At 37.6% G+C, this 19,674-nt stretch overlaps 2 protein-coding genes across 6 annotated transcripts in view; both read left to right on the top strand.

Annotated features, from left to right (window-relative positions):
• The window catches only part of LOC127469227 (protein ELYS-like), a 47,570-nt gene extending 29,107 nt beyond the window's left edge, over positions 1–18,463 (top strand). For all 5 annotated transcript variants that reach the window (XM_051783300.1, XM_051783301.1, XM_051783302.1 and 2 more), the window contains exons 24-36: positions 817–964; positions 1,050–1,200; positions 1,730–1,837; positions 2,318–2,513; positions 3,416–3,613; positions 4,859–5,288; positions 6,811–6,913; positions 7,819–7,925; positions 9,159–9,319; positions 10,375–12,181; positions 12,951–13,084; positions 13,532–13,638; positions 14,297–18,463. In XM_051783300.1, the coding sequence (XP_051639260.1) occupies positions 817–964; positions 1,050–1,200; positions 1,730–1,837; positions 2,318–2,513; positions 3,416–3,613; positions 4,859–5,288; positions 6,811–6,913; positions 7,819–7,925; positions 9,159–9,319; positions 10,375–12,181; positions 12,951–13,084; positions 13,532–13,638; positions 14,297–14,486 (3,840 nt within the window). In that variant the 3' untranslated portion in view covers positions 14,487–18,463. The remainder of the gene's footprint in view (positions 1–816; positions 965–1,049; positions 1,201–1,729; positions 1,838–2,317; positions 2,514–3,415; positions 3,614–4,858; positions 5,289–6,810; positions 6,914–7,818; positions 7,926–9,158; positions 9,320–10,374; positions 12,182–12,950; positions 13,085–13,531; positions 13,639–14,296) is intronic.
• Positions 1–19,674, top strand: part of LOC127469229 (protein ELYS-like) — a 69,538-nt gene that overhangs the window by 25,495 nt on the left and 24,369 nt on the right. The gene's annotated exons all lie outside the window — the stretch shown is intronic.

Genomic DNA, 19,674 nt, shown 5'->3' with positions numbered 1-19,674 from the left:
TCCTGTCGAGTGTGCACGAGTTTCTCTTCGTGTGACTAACCAGTTTTGATAGTCCTCAGTATAAAGCCTGCTTTATTTCTTGTATCATTCTTTGAAAGACTATGAGTAAATTCCTACACATCAAGTTACAGCTAAACCTAAAAGCTGAACTACTGAAAAGCTAAACCGAACCTAAACTACTGGAAAGCTGCTTTGTGAAGTTGTGGATTAAATGTTACAGACCATGGTTGACTTCACTTGAAATAGTTTGTTTGCATCTGAGGAATAAATATGTATCTTTTCTTACCAGCCCATCTGTTCCTTCAGTTCCTCAGATCCCTATGTTGTGTATTGTTTAGACTGCAGAAGTTGTTCATGTCACTTGTTTCTGTGGATTGTAGTGTATGTTGTATGTCCTGTCTTGTTTTTGTAGCTGAGAGCAATGTGGATGCTCCACAGGTGAAATATGAATGGTGGGGTTTTGGTTGGTGGGGTTTGGGGTTTGTTGGTTTTTTTGGTGGTTTTTTGTTTGTTTGTTTGCTTTGTTTTGTTGGGGTTTTATTTGTTTGGTTTTGGTGGTCTTTTTTGTTTTTTGTTTGTTTGTTTTTGTTTGTTTTTTTGTTTTTTTAATTAGAGTTCGTTGGGCTTTGCTAGAACTACCAGATGAAAATGGTCTGTGCCACTGGATAGAAAACTTGCTGCAATTCTGTGCAGTGGACATATTTTACTGTATCTGTAGAGCGCATTTAGGCCATAGTTAGGAAGAGCAGAGATATTTCCATGCAATAAACTTCTTGTAAATAGTTAACTTCTTGATTTATGCATTTTGTTTGTCAGAATGATCGTGATCCTCGCTTGAAAGAAAGAGCAGTTGCCAGAAATTCTCTGTTAGACCAATATGGCAAGATCCTTCCTAGAGTTCAAAGGAAGCTGGCTGTAGAGAGAGCTAAGCCTTACCGTTTGCCTTCATCGGTCTTAAGAGAAGGTAATTTTTAGAGGGAGGAAATATTATGGACAACCAGCCATCACTTTGATTACACAAGGCTGACATTTTTTCTCTTGCTTTACAGTGTCAAGGCCAAAGCCATTATCAACAGTAACACGACAGGCTAATGCAGGAAATGTGCACACACGAGCAACTTTCATCAGTAAAGTACTGTCCAAAATTGGAGAAGTATGGTTAGGAAATGAACAAAAACCAAACATTTCACAATATGATAGGTAAGCAGACTTTTCACAAAGTTTAGTCTTGAGCTACATGTTTGGACAGGGAGGGAGGGGGAGAGAAGGAGCAAGAATTCTGTTAGTGTTATGTTAGTGTTTTGGTGGAAAGGTACATGTGAATAAAGCTTTGGTTTGCATTTTTGCATATACCACATATTTAAGAATCAATCATAAATAATAGCTTTTCTGCTATGATAGTCTTATCTATACAAATATATGTATTTACATTATGGTAAATGTGTTTACAGTGTTTAAGATAGCTGAAGCTCAAACTGTTATCACTATCAAGCAGTTGGTGTACATACGTTGATAGACTTGTTTGTGTGATCACATAGTAATCTTTTACCATTTCCTGCCCAGTTTCTGCCTTTTTTACTTAAAAATAAGCAGAATTATGAAGAGCAGAAAAGAGGCTCGTAGTTGTCAGGTGATTGTCCTACAACTGATATGGTCAAATAAACTGGAATCATGGTATGTCTGGACTTTGAGGGAATGAAAGTCAGTTACATTTTCCTTTTCCTTCTAGTCCTAGAGCTACAGAACCAGCAGTCATTACACATCCTCTCCCTGGTACAGAGTTGCCTGATGCATTTCTTGGGACACCTGTTACAAAGTTTTCTCAAAAATGTTCCAGGTATAGAAGATCTAGAGACTGTATGTTTCAAAAAGGTGTTTTTTATATGTGTGTGTGTGTGTGTGTGTGTGTGTGTACTTTTTGTGTTTACCAAAGGTTCTATTGCATTTAGCTTTATATCTCTTAAAGAAAAGGTCAACTTAGGGACACAATTAAGTGGAAAATGTGAAGTGTCCCTGCACTGAAATGTAGATGAGTTTGCTCCTGAACTGAGAATTAGAGCATTTGTGCAACTTAAAATTGTTGCACGAATTGTATATCAGAGGCAGAGATTTAGGAAATTAGGTATGAAATGTAAAGAAATAATTAAAAAACACCCTAAAGTATCTGTCATTTGTTTGTGGGCCTAATGCGTCACCCCAGAAGTGAGGCTGCAACTGTATTTGTTGTTCATCAAATGTTTTTGTTCTGTATCATCTCAGATGAACACAGCATGACTTTTTCATTTATGTTCATAGCTTAAGTTGTGTGTCTTAACAGATTGCTGGATTTGGTGGTTCGTCCTGTTCCTTCCTGTTCTGCGGCACAGGGTGAAAGCTGGCAGACACCGTGCAGAACTTCTACTTCTTTTGTGGCATCCAGCCCACTGCAATCAAGTACACATCACTCCATCTCTCAAAAGAATTTTCCAAGAGCATCAGAGCTGAATTTACTGGAGACTCCTCTTGTGGTAAAGGTTTGTATTTTAAAAAACTGGTAGCAACCAACCAAAAGGAAAGCTTGTGAGCTTTGTTTAAAATTAGGCCATCAAAGTATTTAACAGGAACACTGCTGGATTAAAATTGCAAGATATTTTCAGTATGCATGGGGTTATTGTATACAGTCTTTCTGGAAGCAGTAAGTTGGAAACAGTCTTGAAGAGGGAAGTTTAATTCTCAGTTAATTGCAGCAGTCACCTTGTCCCATAGCTTTGAGAAATATTGTGTTTATTCCCTGGGACAATTAATGTCTGAATTATAATCTTTTTCTTGTTGTGAAATGTCACCCATACCATTGAACGAGCTTCTTCCTCCTGCTTTTTAAACCCTTTCAATACTGTGAAATATTTCTGAGCTAAGAAACCTGAACATTTCTACATGAAGATGTGTAGGTGCTTTTACAGGAGTGTCACTTCATATCATGCACAACTGATTAATTAGTGAAGAAATAAGATGTGGCTGTTGCTTTGCAGAGTTGCCATGTTGGACACAGCAACTGGAAATGCTGCCATGTAGAATAACAGTTGAAGTTGTGTGCCTTTTGGAAAAGCAGTGTAGAAATTGCAAATTTACTGGGATAGAATATAACATTGCAGACAGCTAGGTGCCATATTCTTTTTTCTTCCAGAAATTAATTTGAAAAATATCTTTTTTTTTTTGTTGGCATTAAAAAAAACGAACCAAAAGAAACATAAGAAACATGAGGTTTTATCTTTAAAATTTTTGTACCTTTGGAAAAAACAGTTGCAGAGGCAAAACTTTCTCCCCTCTGCTGCTATAAACCCAGTTTGTAATTTAAGCTCATACTTTTGACAGCTGCAGTTTTGTGTTTTGAAGATTTAACTGTTTTCAAATTAAATGTTTTTATTTCTTTTCCTAGAGAGCTAAAGTTTTGGCCACATCTTCTTCTGGGTTTCCTGGGTTTACTCCTCAGTCTATTCTCAGGTCCAGCCTTCGCACTACACCCCTAGCAACTCCCTCTGCATCTCCAGGACGATCAGTTACTCCTCCACTACGAGCAAAGGAACCTAGAATAACTTTCAGGGAAGAGAATTCTAATGCAAAATGGACTGTTGGGGTAAGCTGGGCTGCAGTTAGTGATTTTTGCAGTTAAATGCTGTGATTTGCTTTAAAGTTTGCCAGTACTCTTTATACTGAGAATTTGGATTGCGAATTATAATGGCAGAATTTGGTCAAAAAAAGGTTGTTATGTTAGACCTTCTGTTCACGTGCCTGCAGGTTTATTATTGTTATTCATAATAAATGTCAGGGACCTTGGTGTTTTTTACTCGGGGGTTGTTAGGACCTGTGCTTGTTCAAACTGCTAATTCAGCTTCCAGCTGTACCTTTTCAAATGGTGGTGTGGCAGGAAGGTAAGGAATATAGATTGAGCCATTTGTTTGGGTTTGTTAAATTTTGTGAATCAAACATGTTGGCAAGCAACAAAAGTCATAAGCTGCATTGACTTCCTGCCTGTCATTTTACAAGGCTGGATTTACTTCAATTATGGTAAAAGAGACCCCCTATGAAGAGAGCTGTAGTGTTGTCTGTTTTCTAGCCCTAAAGTTCTCATGTTTGCTTCTTGCCTTGCACCACAGATAACATCCATGTGGTTTTCTACTGAAGTTGGTCCATCTGACAGTGGCCCCTTCTGCTCCTATAGTTGTTCTGTAGCTGGATTCCATGGTTCAGCCGGTCATGCCGTTGCCAACATAATGTACCAAAATCAGGGGCAGAAAAGGGGGCATGTTCTAAGATGTACATGTATGAGCTTTCTGTCCATGTTCTAACAAATTGTCTCAATCTGGTTGATTGTCTTTTATTGTCTGTTTTAAAGAGCTACTGAACTATAACAAGAAGTGCTCTCTCCTGTATGAAGTTCTTACTAATAGTGGCACTGTAGCCAGATTAATTTACTTGTTCTGTGCTACAGGCATAGTGAACACTAGCATATTTTAGTAGTGCGTATGTGTTGGGAAGGAAAGCATAACAGAGACAAGTCTTGAGTAATGATTTTATTAGGCAAAGCTGTCTTGTTGAAAACACACTGCTGAACCCAATGAACAGCCTTGAGATGACATTATAAGTAAGCACTTATAAGACTGACTTTATCTTAATTCTTTAATGTTGTGGAAACTCAATAAGCAGTCGAAATTTTTACACTCAGCTTTAAATTTAGGATAGTGCTAGAGTGAGAATTAATTTTGTATTGCCTTTTAAGGGGACATGTGTAACTTAAAAATATCAGTATATATTTCGGCGTTTTTTTTTTTTTGCTTTGACAGAAAGCATGCTCATGTTACTGATCTGAACTTTTTTTTAGGTAACAGAAGATGATAAAGCACTATTTGGAGCTTCATCTGAGCATCATGATGACACGGTAGAGGATGCTTGGTCTGAAAGTAGAGGTAAAACAACTCTGTTTACTCTGAGCAATGCTGGGGACAGTCATGCTGAATTGCAGGAGTCTTCAGAAAACATATCTGGAGGTAATTTGGAAAAAATGGATGTCAGCAAAGAAAATAGTGACTTCTCTGTCAGATCAGACCAAACTACTTTGGAGTATCATGATGCAAAATCACCTGGTGATTTTGAAGATGATGTCATCTTTATAGCTGCTAAACCAGCTAATTCCTCCACTGAAGAAACTGCTGATGTTCAAGAATTGGAGAAGGAAGGAGACAGTGAAATGACTGAAGATAAACCTTTCCAGATGGATCAACCAGATCCTTCGGAACCAAGAAAAGAAGATGGTGTGTTTCATCCTATGATAATCTAAATTTCTGAATTTTTCAAATGTCTTTAGAAGATTAAGATGCTGATGAGTGCAGCAGTTAATGATGAATGTTCACAAGTGTCCTAGGCATTTCCTTGTCCTAGGTTTTAAAAATTACCATTATGTTTTCAGTAATTTTTTAGGTATTCTGGACATTATGAATGTATACTTTCCTTGACTGGCATTTTTTGTGTGTAGTTACAGCTGAAAGGCAGCAGTGATTTGTGGGAGTTTTGAGAAGGAGACAAGTTGAAAGCTTGGGCTTCTGGTTATCTTTTAGGGGTACTTCTGTAGTCAGCAGGTTTTTTTACAGCAAGTTTAGTGTATGGCATGCTTTGACTATTTTTTTTTTTCTTTTAATCATCTTATTAGTGCTCAGTTGAATAGTTTTCTTCTGGAAGTGAGTCTGCTTGTGTATCTGCTACTCATTACAGCTGTGGTTGATCATTTTGCTGGCTCAAGAGCTTATACGACCTTTTCCAAACCTATTTCAGTTGATCTTTGATAATTCAGCTCAATTCAACTCATTGATGCCAGTCCAGCTGCAGAGGATGTGCTCATATTAGCAGGTCAGCTGGCAGATTAGAAGAGACGTAGCTCACTAGCTGGTGCGCAGTGATGAAGAGCTGGGAATGAAAGTAGTTCAGGAACAGGGAGAAGATATGCAAACAGCTACAGTCAGTATTTGGTAAACAGCTGAGTCTGCTGAACCCTTTATAAAAAAGTTTTCCTGGGACATGTAGGCAAGTGTCAGGAGTTCTGTGCCTGAGGTCTTGAAATGGCTCATAACAGTGAGTGGGTACTCCAGTATCAGTGCGTCATATGCGTGCTGATTCAGTCATAAGTCTGAGGTGGTTCTGGAAGATCCTGAGGAGTGATTGTTGCTGTTGAAGTTCCTCAGCTCCTTTTCTTATTCAATAACAGGAATGCTCAAATACAGACTCTGTGTACATTGGTAAAAAGCATTCACCAGATCTGAAATTTTTAGTAAGATAGGTCAAAACATTTGGCTGTCCTATTTTAACAGTCTTGGATTTGGACAAGAAATCAAAGATGCTTTTCATTAAAACTAGTAAGGTACTAATCACTAAACAATAATCTTATAAAGAAACTTTGTCTTTGCATTCTTGTAAAGAGGAGAAATGGAGTAAGGAAAGAAAGAAGAAGTGCTGGAATGAGAGAAATAACCAAAGGGAAAAAAAAACTTTCTACCCAATTTTAAGAAGGAGAGATATTTTCTGAAGTTTTTATGTATTAGTAACATGGCAAGTTTAATTTGTAAACAGAATTAGCAGTGGTCGTTTTGTTTTCAGGACTGAAATTATGCATCAGGCTTCTTGTTGTACTGGAAAGAAGAATTCAGACCTTCTGCATTATTTTGTTAAATCACTATCCTAGATGAAATGCATAAAGGATCACTTTAAAATCATATGAGCATTTTAAAATTAAAAATTATGTTAAGTACAACAAGGAAGTAATCCATCTGTTCGTTTTTGTAGGATTTGTGGAAGAATCAAATACTGAATGTCTTACACTTCCCGAGGATGATAAATTGATGTTTAAAGCTGCTGAGGCCACTACTTTTGGGGCTACAAATGAAGGGTGAGCTTATGAAATAGATACGTCTTTGGGTTCACACAAAATATAACTGCTGGCTTTTCTGTGTTTGAAAACTGTGATTTTGACCTGGGATTGGTTCTTTTCTGTGTTCTTATATATAGGGGCCTGTCTATTCCATTCTGTCTGTGAGCAAAAGTAATCTGGCATGAATTTAATGCACATTGACTAGCTGTCAGTTTGAGCCTCGTTTCTCAAATTGTTGCAGACTAAAGGATGACGATAAAGACTTCATTCAACAGACTATATAAACCTTATTGCTGGTTGAGGCTTACTAAGTGGATACTGTGAACATAAGCCCTGCTTTTGTCTGAAAATTATGTAGTTAAAAATTAATCCTGAGATTCCTGTAACTTCAGTGAGTTTATTTTGGAGTTTGAGTGCTTTCTGGCAATATTTTATACACTTAATTTCTGTTTTCTGTGTGTGCTCAATTAGCATTTATTTGTTTTTGGAAAGGGAAGCAGTTTTCTCACCAGGTACTTTAAAAGCTGGAGGTGCTTAGTGATAAAGACAGAAGGTTGGCAATGAAATAACCTTTAATTTCAAATGGTAACTTACACTGGTGCAGACTTCTGTTCGGTTTGTTCTGAACCTCTGTTATGGTAGTTGCCCTCTTTCTACAGAAGTACTATATTATTCTTTAACACAACTCTGTTGTTATATTATTATCTAGTGTTAGGTAGCTGGGAAGAATGGGAAGTACTTGATTCGTTCCGTAAAACGAGTCACAAATTGAATGTAAATATGTTGGTAAAGGAATTTCTAATTTTTCTTGAGTTTTTTCTGGCTTGAAACTTGAAGATTTTACAGTGAGAAAGTAACTTGTAAAGCTCTTCAAGGTTTGTTTTCAAGAGTTATGATGAATTCCTTTCTTTCTGTTCATGAAGTGAAACAAACTACCAGGAGTCTGAAATGACCTCTTCATCAGAAGAAAAAGCCATACCAGTTGCAGCAAATCCACAGCTCTCTGAGTTCCTGGAGACAGACAGTGAATGTATGTACAGTATGTTGGAGGTGTTCTGTGAGTTAAGGTAGCAGAACTCTTGAAGTAAAATGTGTAGTTTGTGATACCACTACAGGTGTCTCAGATTGAAGTAGTACAGTAGCACATTACTGTCAACTTTCATTAAACTATAGAGACAATACCCTCCCTAAAGAAAGCCCTTGTAGAAGATGCATAGTGAATCATCCTTCTCTTGATCAAGATGCTGAGAATGCTGGTAGAACTGAAAGTATTATAAGGAGAGATCAGTATTTATTTTAATGTTGTACACCACTACTAATTTGTGTGCCATGGGATCTGCTGAGTTACTTTTTTAAAAGTTGATGCATCCTCAGTACTCAGACTGAAGAAACTGTCTACCAGCATGCCTTTCCAGCCACCTTTTCCTCTCTTTTTTTGCCTGTGGACTTGACAGCTGATTTTCTCCTTCCTCTTTCTTACTGTGGGGCTGCATCCTCTAACAGGTATATAGTTGTTGTGATTTAAACACAGTTGTTAACTAAGGCCCAAACAGCTGCTCACTCATTTACCTTGGAGTGGAATGGGGGAGAGAATTGAAAAGCTAAAGGTGAGAAAACTTGTGGATTGAGATAAAGACAGTTTAATAGGGAAAGCAGAAGTCTTGCATGCAAGCAAGGCAAAACAAGGAATTAATTCGCCAGTTCCTCTCTTCAGTCAGGTGTTCAGCCATCTACAGGAAAGCAGGGCTCCGCTGTGTGTAATGGGAAGACAAGTGCCATAACTCCAAATACTACCTGCTTCCTTCCTCTTTCCCCTGCCTTTTATGCTGAGCATGATGCCATGTGGTATGGGATATCCCTTAGGTCAGTTGGGGTCAGCTGTCCTGTCCTGACTGTATCCCCCCCCACCGCAAACTTGTTTTGCACCCACAGCCCACTTACCGATGGGGTGGGGTGAGAAGTAGAAGCAGCCTTGGCTCTGTGTGAGCGCTGCTCAGCAGTAACTAAAAACATCCCTGTGTCATCAACACTGTCTTAAGCTCAAATCCAGAACACAGCAATACCAGCTACTATGAAGAAAATTAACTCTATCCCAGCCCAAATCAGCTCAATAGTTTTGGCTTGTAGTTTTTGGAGAAAGCCCAATATATGTGACAGGATGGAGAACTGTTTTGTTGGCTCCTGCTCCCTCTGTTATTTCCTGTTGATTAAACTTGTGTCATTTATATAACAGTTAAGTTAAAATGACATAAATCTCTTCCAGCTGTGATAAGTATCCTTGACAGTGAGGATGTGGTCAGTACACATTCAGAAAATCGCCTTGAGGGGAAGTGTGTGGATTTACCTGAAGAATGTAACCCTGAAGCAGCTGAAGTTGAAAAAGTCCCTGTTTCTAATAGTCTTCCTAAAACTGAGGAAATTCATGTAAGTAAATTAATTTCCCATTTTCTACAAAATAGAAAAGAGTTTTCAAATTGAGGACAGATCTGTTTTACTGGCAATTAGAAGGCACACAAAAATGTCTCAGTTTCTTTAGCTGCTTGACATGAGTTAAAACCTCATTACATGTACTTTTTTTCACTTGTGCGTTTTCTGTTCCTGTAACATAGAATAGAACCTGTCAAGACGTAGGCCTTTGAGGGCTATATTAGTACAAAATAAATGCCTGAACTGTTTTTCAAAATAACCCTGCATTCATTTGGTTTACTGAAATTCAAGCATTTTTTGTTTGACTTAAAAAGAAATAGTTTTAATATTAAAAACAATAAGAAAGCTTCTTGATATGGGGAGCTGATTACCAAATGACAAAATTATGTGGGAACCAAACTCACTTTGAGAATGATTTAGCTGCTTAGGTCCTTTACTATTTGTTCCTTCTTAACACAAACAGAATTCCCAGTAATGAGCTCATTTTGGTGTCAAGATATTTCTTCATGAGATGGAGGTATTTAGAATGTGTTATCTCGTGCAATCCAAGTGACTCCTTCAAGTGCAGTGTTGACTTTCTGCATGTGATACCTGGCCAGTCTGACTAACTGTTGCAGTAACACCTATCATGACCAAAACTTTGAACTCCAGGGACATAATTGTGTTTCACCCTGTCAGACACAGAGTGGATCACTCTTGTGGGTGTGGAGTCGTGCAGAAGGCACTGCAATGTGATGATCAGTGCCAGTTGCATACACACCTTGTGTTGTAAAACTGCCCACTGTCCGTGGGCGGTGGCACATTGCTAGTCCTGAATGGAAATACCAGAAAGGGAGCCTGTGAATTGCATACACTGACTGCTCTGATCTCTGCCCCTTAAATGAATGAACTGTCATCTCTAGTAGAGAGTACATTGTATGTTTCTAACTTTACATTCAGTGGTGATCTGAAAGAAAAAGCAGCTTTTCACTGTCTTCAGTTTCATCTAGCTCAGTGTGAAGTTAGTCTGTCTGATAAGGAATAAAGTATTAACAGACATTTTTTAACTTCAGGTTATTGAAGATACTTCAGAACCACCACCTGAAACATCACCATATAGTGAACTAGATCCATCGGGCAGTCTTCATTATAGCTATGAAAATATAGAGCAACAGTTTGCATGTGATTTGCCTGATAATAAAGATAGTGAATGTGATGCAGCTGAGGGAGATGGAGACCTTTTTCTGTCTCAGAGTAGTTTTAGCTTAGTTTTGGAAGGAGAAGAAGGTGAAGCAGAGATGGGAGATCCTACATTAGTAGATGCTTGTAAACCAGAAGGCACAACAATGGAGGAAAAACCTGTGACCAATTTAGGAAATACTGAAAGCCAAGAACATGTTACAAACTCAGTGTCCACTGTAACTGGTGATCAGGAATCTCAAAATACTGCAGAGTCATTCCCATATGTGCCTGAACCCATTAAGGTTGCTATTGCTGAGAACTTACTGGATGTTATCAAAGACACAAGAAGTAAAGAATTTACATCTGAAGTTGTAGAACAATCTATTCATGAAACTATAGGTAAAAAGGTAACTAGATTCCAGAAGGCAAAAGCTTTCTTAACACCTGTGCCAGAAAGAGTGGAAGAGGAAACCAGCAGACATCAAGTAGAGTATGCCATTGCTCCAAGAACACGCACAAGGGGACAACTGAGTAGAAATCTAAGTATTCTGTCAGCAGACCCTCAGCAACTACTGAAGACAGGCACACCAGTTCCATTTGGACTGTCTCCTCGGAGGAGTACCAGGCGAACAAAAGAAGCATCTGAGACTTCCAGTCTTCAAACAGAGGAAAATCTTCAAGAGGAGCAAATACCTGCAGTACCTGTTACTCCTAGGAGAGGTAGGAAACCTAAACTGACTCATTTAGAAAAAACAGAAAGCAGCCATTCTGATGGACAAACCTCATCTGACACTATGCAGTCCATAGCTGTTACTCCAAGAAGAAGATTAAGAAGAGCAAAGGAAACTGCATCTGAACTCTCAGAAGAGGCTAATGAGGAAATGTCTCTTGCTGAAGGTAGCATTATTACCTCTTCTACTTCCAAAAGGATTAGAGGAGGAAAAGCTTCAGCTGGAGATCCAAAAACTGGTGAGACTGACACTGATCGTAAGATAAAACCAGCAGTCAGTCCCAGTAGAAGTGCAAGAAAACCGAAAAGCTTTAATTCACAGTTTACTGAAAATACTGTTCAGGATCAAGAGGTGCAGCCTAGTGACCAACTCCGTTTACCTGTGCCAGCTAAAAGAGGCAGAAGAAGAAAGATGAGTTCTTCAGAAGTTTCAGAAAGTTCTGATCTTGATCTGTCTAAATCATCGCTTCCTCAAACAGAATTTAAACTTCCTGCCACTCCTAGAAGAAGTGCTAGGAAGGGGGCACAAAATCTTATGGCAGACACAGAGTCTACCTCTACTCAGGAAGACATAAATTCAGGTGGGAAAGTAGAAGTCCTTGGTACTCCTAGGAAAAGAGCTAGAAGAGTGGCACATGAGAAACCAGAAAAAACGGATACTCACGAGCAAACACCTGCACAGCCAAGTGAGGAGCCAACCACACCCAGGACTACAGTAAGGACAGGGCGTCGGGGCAGAAAGAGGCGATCGAGGTCGGAGGAGGCCCTCCCGCAGGGACCTGATGGCAGTCCTTTGCTGCTTGAAGACATAAACCCATCAGGACATGATCAAACATTGAGAGCTCTAACAGATCGTGTTACAAGAACCAGATCCCGCAAAACTGCCGCGCATCAGAAACTGACTGTTGAGGAAAATGAGTCTTTTCATTTCTCTCCTCCTCTCACAAAGCTGACAAAGAAATTTGAAGGTAGGTGTGCTATGTTTGTACACAAAATAGGACACATTCCTCTTCTTTAAACCACAGAATACAAATAGTGAGGATGGTTTTAAGAATTGTAAGGAATGTAAGCATGCAAAAAAAAAAAATTTGGCTAGAGGCATTTTTTTTTTGACTGAACTCTACATGACTACCTGGTTAGTTCTAGTGGAACTAAGAGGTTATGAGGCTGATCTAAGCACTGAAATGAAATTTAAGCTGAATTTTTGTTTTTGTCAGTTTTGAAAATGAGGGGTTATCTGTGAATATGTGATTGCTGTGCCATCCCTTCCCCCCAGCAGAGAAATAAAGGAGCCATGCTTCCAAATTCTGTTCAGTTTTGAAGTTCAAATTGCATCTTGGAATAAACTGTACAGCTGTTAAATTATGTGATTGTTTTTCATGGGCGTATACTTTGTCAGCAAAATTAGTGTGCATAGGAATATCTTAATTAGAGTATATGATAAATTTTTTTGAGATGTGTAAGGGCTGTTGGTGCCTTTTGAGCATAATGTCTTTGATTATATAAGTGCACTTAAAATCACTACACTGGCTTAGTTTTGTTTCACAATTTGCTGTAAAAGAATGGATCCCAAAGGGCAGTTACTGGGAGAAAAATACCTTTGCATGGAGAGTTTATAAACTTGATTGGATCTTTTGTTTCAGGAAGCTATTGTGCTCTTTTTTATCAGCTGTAATTTAACATTACTGTCCTTCATGTATAACGTATGTGCATGCTGACAATGCATTGTCATTTTAGCTGGAAAAGCAGACCACCCTGTGCAGTTTAAGGATTTAGACCCGGATTTGTCTTCTCAGTTTGTCTTTTCACCCCCTCTTTTGAGGTCAAGAAGAAAAGATGTATCTAGCATTTCCCGAATCGTGAAAGAACCAGTAAGTAAAAGCTCTAGTTGTCCGATGTTCTTGATTTTTGCTCTGTACCACTTTTTGAGATCATACTTTGCAATGTTTTGCCTTATTCCTTGGAAACTTATCTAAAAAGAGAGCTTTAATTGAATTGGCTAAACAATTTATTTTTTTTTCTTCATGAAAACTAGCTACAAAAATCAGTTTTGAATCAATGTAAGTCAGGAATTGATAAAAACTTTTGAAGGCACAGTGGCTTTCTTTAAACTTGCTTGGTATGTTATCTGTTAATTTCAGAATTTGAACTTTTAGGATGGTAAAATAATTTGAGGCGGAAGGTTTGTTTTTGCAGAGGGTAACTAATACTTTTGGAAATAACATTATAATGACTTCTTAATAAAATAAACATTCATTTTTGTTCTGTAGAAGTGTACGAACTTGTTCCTGAGTAACATTTTTGTTGCCTTAACATAGGAGCTTCCAACTAAAGAGGAGGAGGATACCAAATCCATAGAATCTGGGGGAAAGCAAAAACTGAAGAGAGCTAGAACTACAAAATCAAAAATTAAGAAAACAAGCAAGTATGAAATTATTTTTAAATAATTATTTGCATTTCTTTATTGTCACAGTGATTCAGCTGTCAAGCACCTAACTACTTCTTCCTCGCTTGTTCGTGCAGTTCTCCTCTGACTTTATGAGCCTGTCCAGCTTGCTGGTTTAATAGGCACCTTTTTCCCCATTTAAGGGTTTGGTTTTCTGATGGAAATGGAAGAGGGAGGGGATAGGAAAGGGCCCATGGATACTAATCATTGCAATAATGTCATGCTCTTAATTCACTCTTAATTAATTGTCTTAATTCACCTTATGAAACCACACTCTTACGGTCTTTAGTTCCCCATACAAGGCAGGAAGGAGCCAGACAATAAGTGAATGGAACTTTTTGTTTCTGGACATGTTTCCTGATTCTTTCTGGAAAACTGTTTGAGGACAATTTGCCTCTTAGCAGCTGGGACAGGGAGCTCTAAAAGCTCTTATGAATAGTGACCAAGAATGCTTGGGACAGTCTGGTAAGGAATTAAAGCAAAATGAAACTTACTTAGGTACCTTTTAATTCTGTCTACAAAGAAACCAATGAATATTTCTTCAGCATTAATTTTGTAATTCCATGGTATTTTTTTTTTCCTCTACTAAATACTGTTGGTCTTAAAACATTGATTTGATACTTACCTTTCTTTTCAGAACCACAAAAGAATGTTCTTGGTCACCTCCACCTGTGGAAGTAAAATTCATCTCTCCTTTTGCAAGTCCAGTAGATGGAACAAAAAGCAAACAGAAAGAAACCACAGATGCAGCAGGGAAGACTCTAAGAAAGAACAAAAAAAGACTGTCTAATTTTCCAAAGCCAGTTTTGCGCCGGAAGATGCTGTAACTGTTTTTTTAAAGTTTATAATGTACACCACTGTTTGTAAAGTCATCAAAATTGTGTGAATTAGTAAAAAGAAGAAAAATCATCTAATTTGGAAGAGATAATTTATATAAATTATTGTAAAATTTCATAAAAAATGGTCTTCAGTAAGTAACTCCATATGGAGTGTGATTTCCTCAGTCAATGCAGTTTTCTATTTTATATTAAGACTTCATACATTTATATAATATGTAAATACAGCTTATTTTAGGAATGTTAAATAAAAATGTATACTTCACAATGTGCTTACTGTCTGATAGCTTTTTGAGGGAATATTGGGTTGAATGACCTGTATTGCTCAGAACTTTTAATGTTGGTTTGTGGGAGTTACAGACCCTCAAAAGTAATTCCAAAAGCTTTTGAAAGGTTTGTTTAGAATTCCTATAACAAGTAAACATTTTAAACATACTAGTTTAAATTTTAGAAATTATGTTTGACCTTCAGGTACAAATAATTGGACTCGCAATACAAACTGGTAATTCCTTATGTTCACAGTTAAGTTGTACTGTACTGAAGTCAGAATGTAAACAATTGTGTTTTAAGCTGTGCAATATTTTTTTGTATTTGTCTTAAACTTTGGGAGAGCTGCTCTTTAGTTCATAAAACTAGATCTCACCTCAGATGTTTTGCGATTTCTTACAGTTTGTTGTCAGCAAAAAATTAACTGTATAGATGGTGTGATGCTTACAATAGCATATCAAATTTGAAGAGATACTACCCACATACTTTGAAATTTGAGCCAAAATTATTTTCATAATGTTAATATGAATGCTACTATAATTGAAATACTTACTGTCTGTAAACATATTTTGCAGTATTTGAGGCCTGCATATCACAGCACTGAAAACTTGATGGAAAAGCTAATATAATAGTCTGAAAAAGGTACAAAAATGTACAGAAATCTTAGTTACAAACCATATTTTTGAATAATTATTTCATTAACAGTCTTTGGTTAAGGAGTAAATGTCCCTATAAAGCTTCAATTTGTATAAATAAAGTCACAAACCTATTCTTTTAAAAGCAGACATGGAAGTACTATTTTGATGTGCAGTCTTTTAGACAATGGATTATTTTTCTGTATGTTAATTTATATATGGATGCAACTTTGAAGACTACAGAATGGTGGAACCTGATATTAAACTTTTCAATTAGTAAAAACTACTACAGTTACTCTAAGACATAATTTATTTATTAACTAATAGCTTGTACATAGTGAATGAATGTATTAATAATAGACTAAACTTGTAAAAGAAGATTGTTCTGGGACCATGATTTTTCTATCAGAACAGGTCATTCTAGAGAATGACCTGCATGCACTTGAGTATTTTTCTCCTTGGAGGAATATTCATGACTGAATGAAAACTTTAAAAAATGTCAGATGTTTCAAGTGTGAAAGTGGCAGTTTGGATGAGACCTTTTACTCAGGTTAGTAATTATTTTCTCTGAGTATTCTGTACTTGAATGACAGTATAAATATGGTCAGAGGAGAAGAGAGGGAAGTTCTAGCAATATTTTTTTTTAATCTACATTGTACAGAAATGCAGCAAATAGCTCAGAAAATAAGGTGAAAAGTCAAACTTTCAAAACTGAAAGAGAATATAGATTGCAAATCAGATTATGTTTTGCGTAGTACACAAGAGTATTTATAAAATACTCCAGTTGCTGTTAAATGGAATTTTCTGATATAATCCTAGTGAAGATTACTTAATAGGGTTTTAACATGTTTTTGTCATATACTTACATATATGTATATTTTTTGTATGAAAATCAATTAGAAGAGATGAAAACATAATATTAGCTAAATAATGTTTAGCCTCTTTCTTTGCATCAGCTAAATTCTCATTTGGCTGTACTTAGGAAGAAAGCAAGCAATAACAATAAAAAGACAATTGGCATTAGGTTTAATAACTCCCTAAAGGTTTGTAATTTTCTAGTAATTTTTTAGTTTGAAGGAATGTTAATTATATGTTAAAATGTTTTACTCCTTTTTATCCCTTTTTTTTTTTTTTTTTTGGTGATTTGGATTCGATGCGTTGTTCTCCAGTGCTCACCACTTTCCCCAAGGAGCAGTTTAAAAAGGAGTGTGAGCATAATGTGTAACAAGGAATGAGAGTTCAGAAATTTGAAGGACATAGGAGGAAATGGAAGCAAAAACAGACACTGAATTTCTATTATGAGCCTGAGAAAGGGAAAAGCTAGCTAACAGTGTGAAGATGGCAACTCAAAGATGGGTTTCTAATGAAGTGGAGAAAACAGATTTTATGTGGGTGCTTTTTGTGTAGGCTTGCTACAAGTATGTATAGGGTGAGTGGAAGAGATGATTTGCAGATGTTTGCATGTGTATCTGAGAGGAAGATAATATGCGTAGTGCCAGAGAAGGGTGTGAGGGGCCTGTGAAAGGAAGAGGTGATGCACTGTTGTGGATGCATGCAGAAGGCTGTAGGGGCATAGAGCGGCAGTTTTCTTGCAAACTGAGACTTTCATGGGAGCTACTCAATACAGCTCATCACTAAATAGAGCATATTTATAAATAGGGGATACCCCTGGTGGTCTAGTGGTTAGGATGCGACACTCTCAACGCCACGGCCCGGGTTTGATTCCCGGTCAGGGGACTCCCCTGGGCAGATGGAGCTCGTCAGCCCTGTAAGGCCATCCATCTAAGAGAAGGTCACTCTAAACAAACCTACATCCTGAGGACCTCGCTGCCACCGTCCGAGCTCGCTCGGCCCCGGCAGATGAACCTCAGGATTAAAGGGTGGGCTCAGTTCAGCACACACTGTGTCTCACCTAAAAAATCCACTGCGCAGGCTCGAAGGGTAATGACCTTTCCCAAATCTTCACTCGCGAAGACTGACCATGATGAAATAGAGCATTGTTTTCTATAGGCAAGTAATTGCTTGAAGGGTGTGTATTTTTCTTCGTTAAGAAAATGCTAGAATTCCTCAAGAGTGTTTTGATGCATCTCCTTTGATCTAATGTCAGATGGCTAAAAGCTGAAGCCAAATTGTGCATCTGTTCCTTTGACGAGAAAAGAAAAGACGAGAAAATTCCAATGGAACATTGACGGCCTTGGGATAGCAGAATCCCACCTCTCAGAAAGAATAAAATTAGGTGTAATGGCAGATTTTATTTCCAGGAAACACACAGTAGGAGATATTACTGAAGGGAGAATGAAAAAGATTAAGGGCTGTTGTTAGAAGGTATTTTATCAAGAGAAGAAATGTTTCAGTGGAAATGGTTCCCTGCATTACCTCAGAGAGTTAACACAAATATTCCTAAGACCTTTTTTCTTTAAATGTTCAGAAGTTAAGGCTGATGAAAGTATTCTTTCCAGGTTATAACACAAAGGAGAGTTAAAGTGAATCTATTTTACTTTTGATAGGTACTTGGTGCTAAAGTGCTAATTGATTCACATTGACTTTGCTTATTAGCCTTAATATTTGTACATGCCCAGTGTGCAGATAAGGGCACAGATAACTAATGTAATCTCCTATCAGAACTTCCTCTCATGGAAGACTACTCTCAGGGTTGTTAGCACAATATTTTTTTTATTTGCTGCAATTTCATCACTTCCCATGTGATTACTTCCCATGTAACGAACCATAAATAGCTAATAGTTGTTGATTTCTGGTGGGAAAAGAGAAGCTACAGGCAGAAACCATTCCATAGGTTCTCTTGAATAGTTAAGCAATGCTTGTAACTGATTAGTTTAGACCAATCTGAAAATTCTAAAATGACAGAATTTTAGATAATAGGGTAGCATTTGTTTCTTTTGTTTGTACATTTGTCTTCTGTGCAAAACTTCTGGGTTACCATTCTAGGAATGCTTTTTTCATCAAAGTAGTCAAGATAATGAGTCTGTTTGATATGCTTGGAGATAAATGTACTGTGGTTCCTTTTGAATTAAAGCTGTCCTAAAATAAAATGCATTTTCCGATGCACTGGGCTGTGTGGATGTCCAGTATGTGTGAGGCAGAGGCAAAGATGCAAGTTGTGGTTATTTGCTGAATGATGTGTCCATTCATTCAGGTCAGTTACTCCTTGTCTGTCATGGTTCAAGAGCTGGCTTATCCCACAGCAGTCATTGATGTGTTGTGCATTCTGCAGAACTTGGTTTAAATCCAGGCGAAAACATGAATTATTAATGAATGACTGATGGCTTGTATTTTGATACTCTAATTGGGATTTTAATAACAAAAGGATGCAGGAAGTAGGTGTGTGATTTCTGTAAAAATGAACAGCACAAGCATCCAGGAATCCAGGGCACAGGAAAATCTTTACTTTTGATCTGACCTTTTGGGGCTTCTGAGTATGGTATCTTTCCTAAAGGACAAGAATGGCATGCTCATCTCAGCAGGATCCAACAGTCACACAAGCCAGGTAACATTTTACTCAAAGAACCAACTAAAGTCAGTTTTAGCTAATATACTGTTGTAGACTGTTTTTTAATATCTCCTTATTAACATTCATGTAAGTGTAATGCAAATGTCTGGTGTTTACCTGTTTACTGGTTTGAAGTGTTACCTAGATGTTATCTACATTTATGACATCCTGCAACTCAGTGCTACTTTCAAGCATGTTTGCAAATCTTGATTCCTAATTTAAACTCTTAGTGGGGACACTCCTACTGGACAGCAGTGCTTGCACATCTATGAAGAGGATGCACTTGGTGGTTTGTTTTGTTTTTTTTTAGAGAGGGGCCTTTTGTGGTTTTGGGCATGGAGTGCTGGAGAACACTTGGTCAGGTTATAATGCTGCTCTGCTGGTGTACAGTCAGACCAGCCCAGAGAAGAGCTATTTGATGATTGGTTATGGTGCAAGCAGCGACCCAGCGCCTGTTGTGTGTAAAGAGCTCTTCAAAGTCACCTGACATCAGGAAAAGACCAAGCAGTACCACGTGGGAGTAGCACAAAGCATCATTTATTTCCAAGAATTTTCCAGATTGTACTATAAAAGACGCAGTTAATTTCAAATTGGGGAAAATGGAAACTGAGTATATGGAGCAACTTAGAGTAAAGCCACTGTGGATCCTATAAAATAGTGTTGAATTAGAAGTTGGTGTATTACAGCTAGATTTACAGATAAACCCTAAAATAATTTGTCAAGGCTGTAATTAATTGATCCCTAACATTAGAACCAAAAATGTCAGGTT

The sequence above is a fragment of the Manacus candei genome, unplaced genomic scaffold, assembly GCF_025592945.1.
Source record: "Manacus candei isolate 608988 ecotype Guabito, Panama unplaced genomic scaffold, ASM2559294v1 h1tg000017l, whole genome shotgun sequence".
Classification (NCBI taxonomy): Eukaryota; Metazoa; Chordata; class Aves; order Passeriformes; family Pipridae; genus Manacus; species Manacus candei.
Note: the sequence above shows the minus strand (reverse complement) of the source record. Positions and strands in the feature narration are given on the sequence as shown.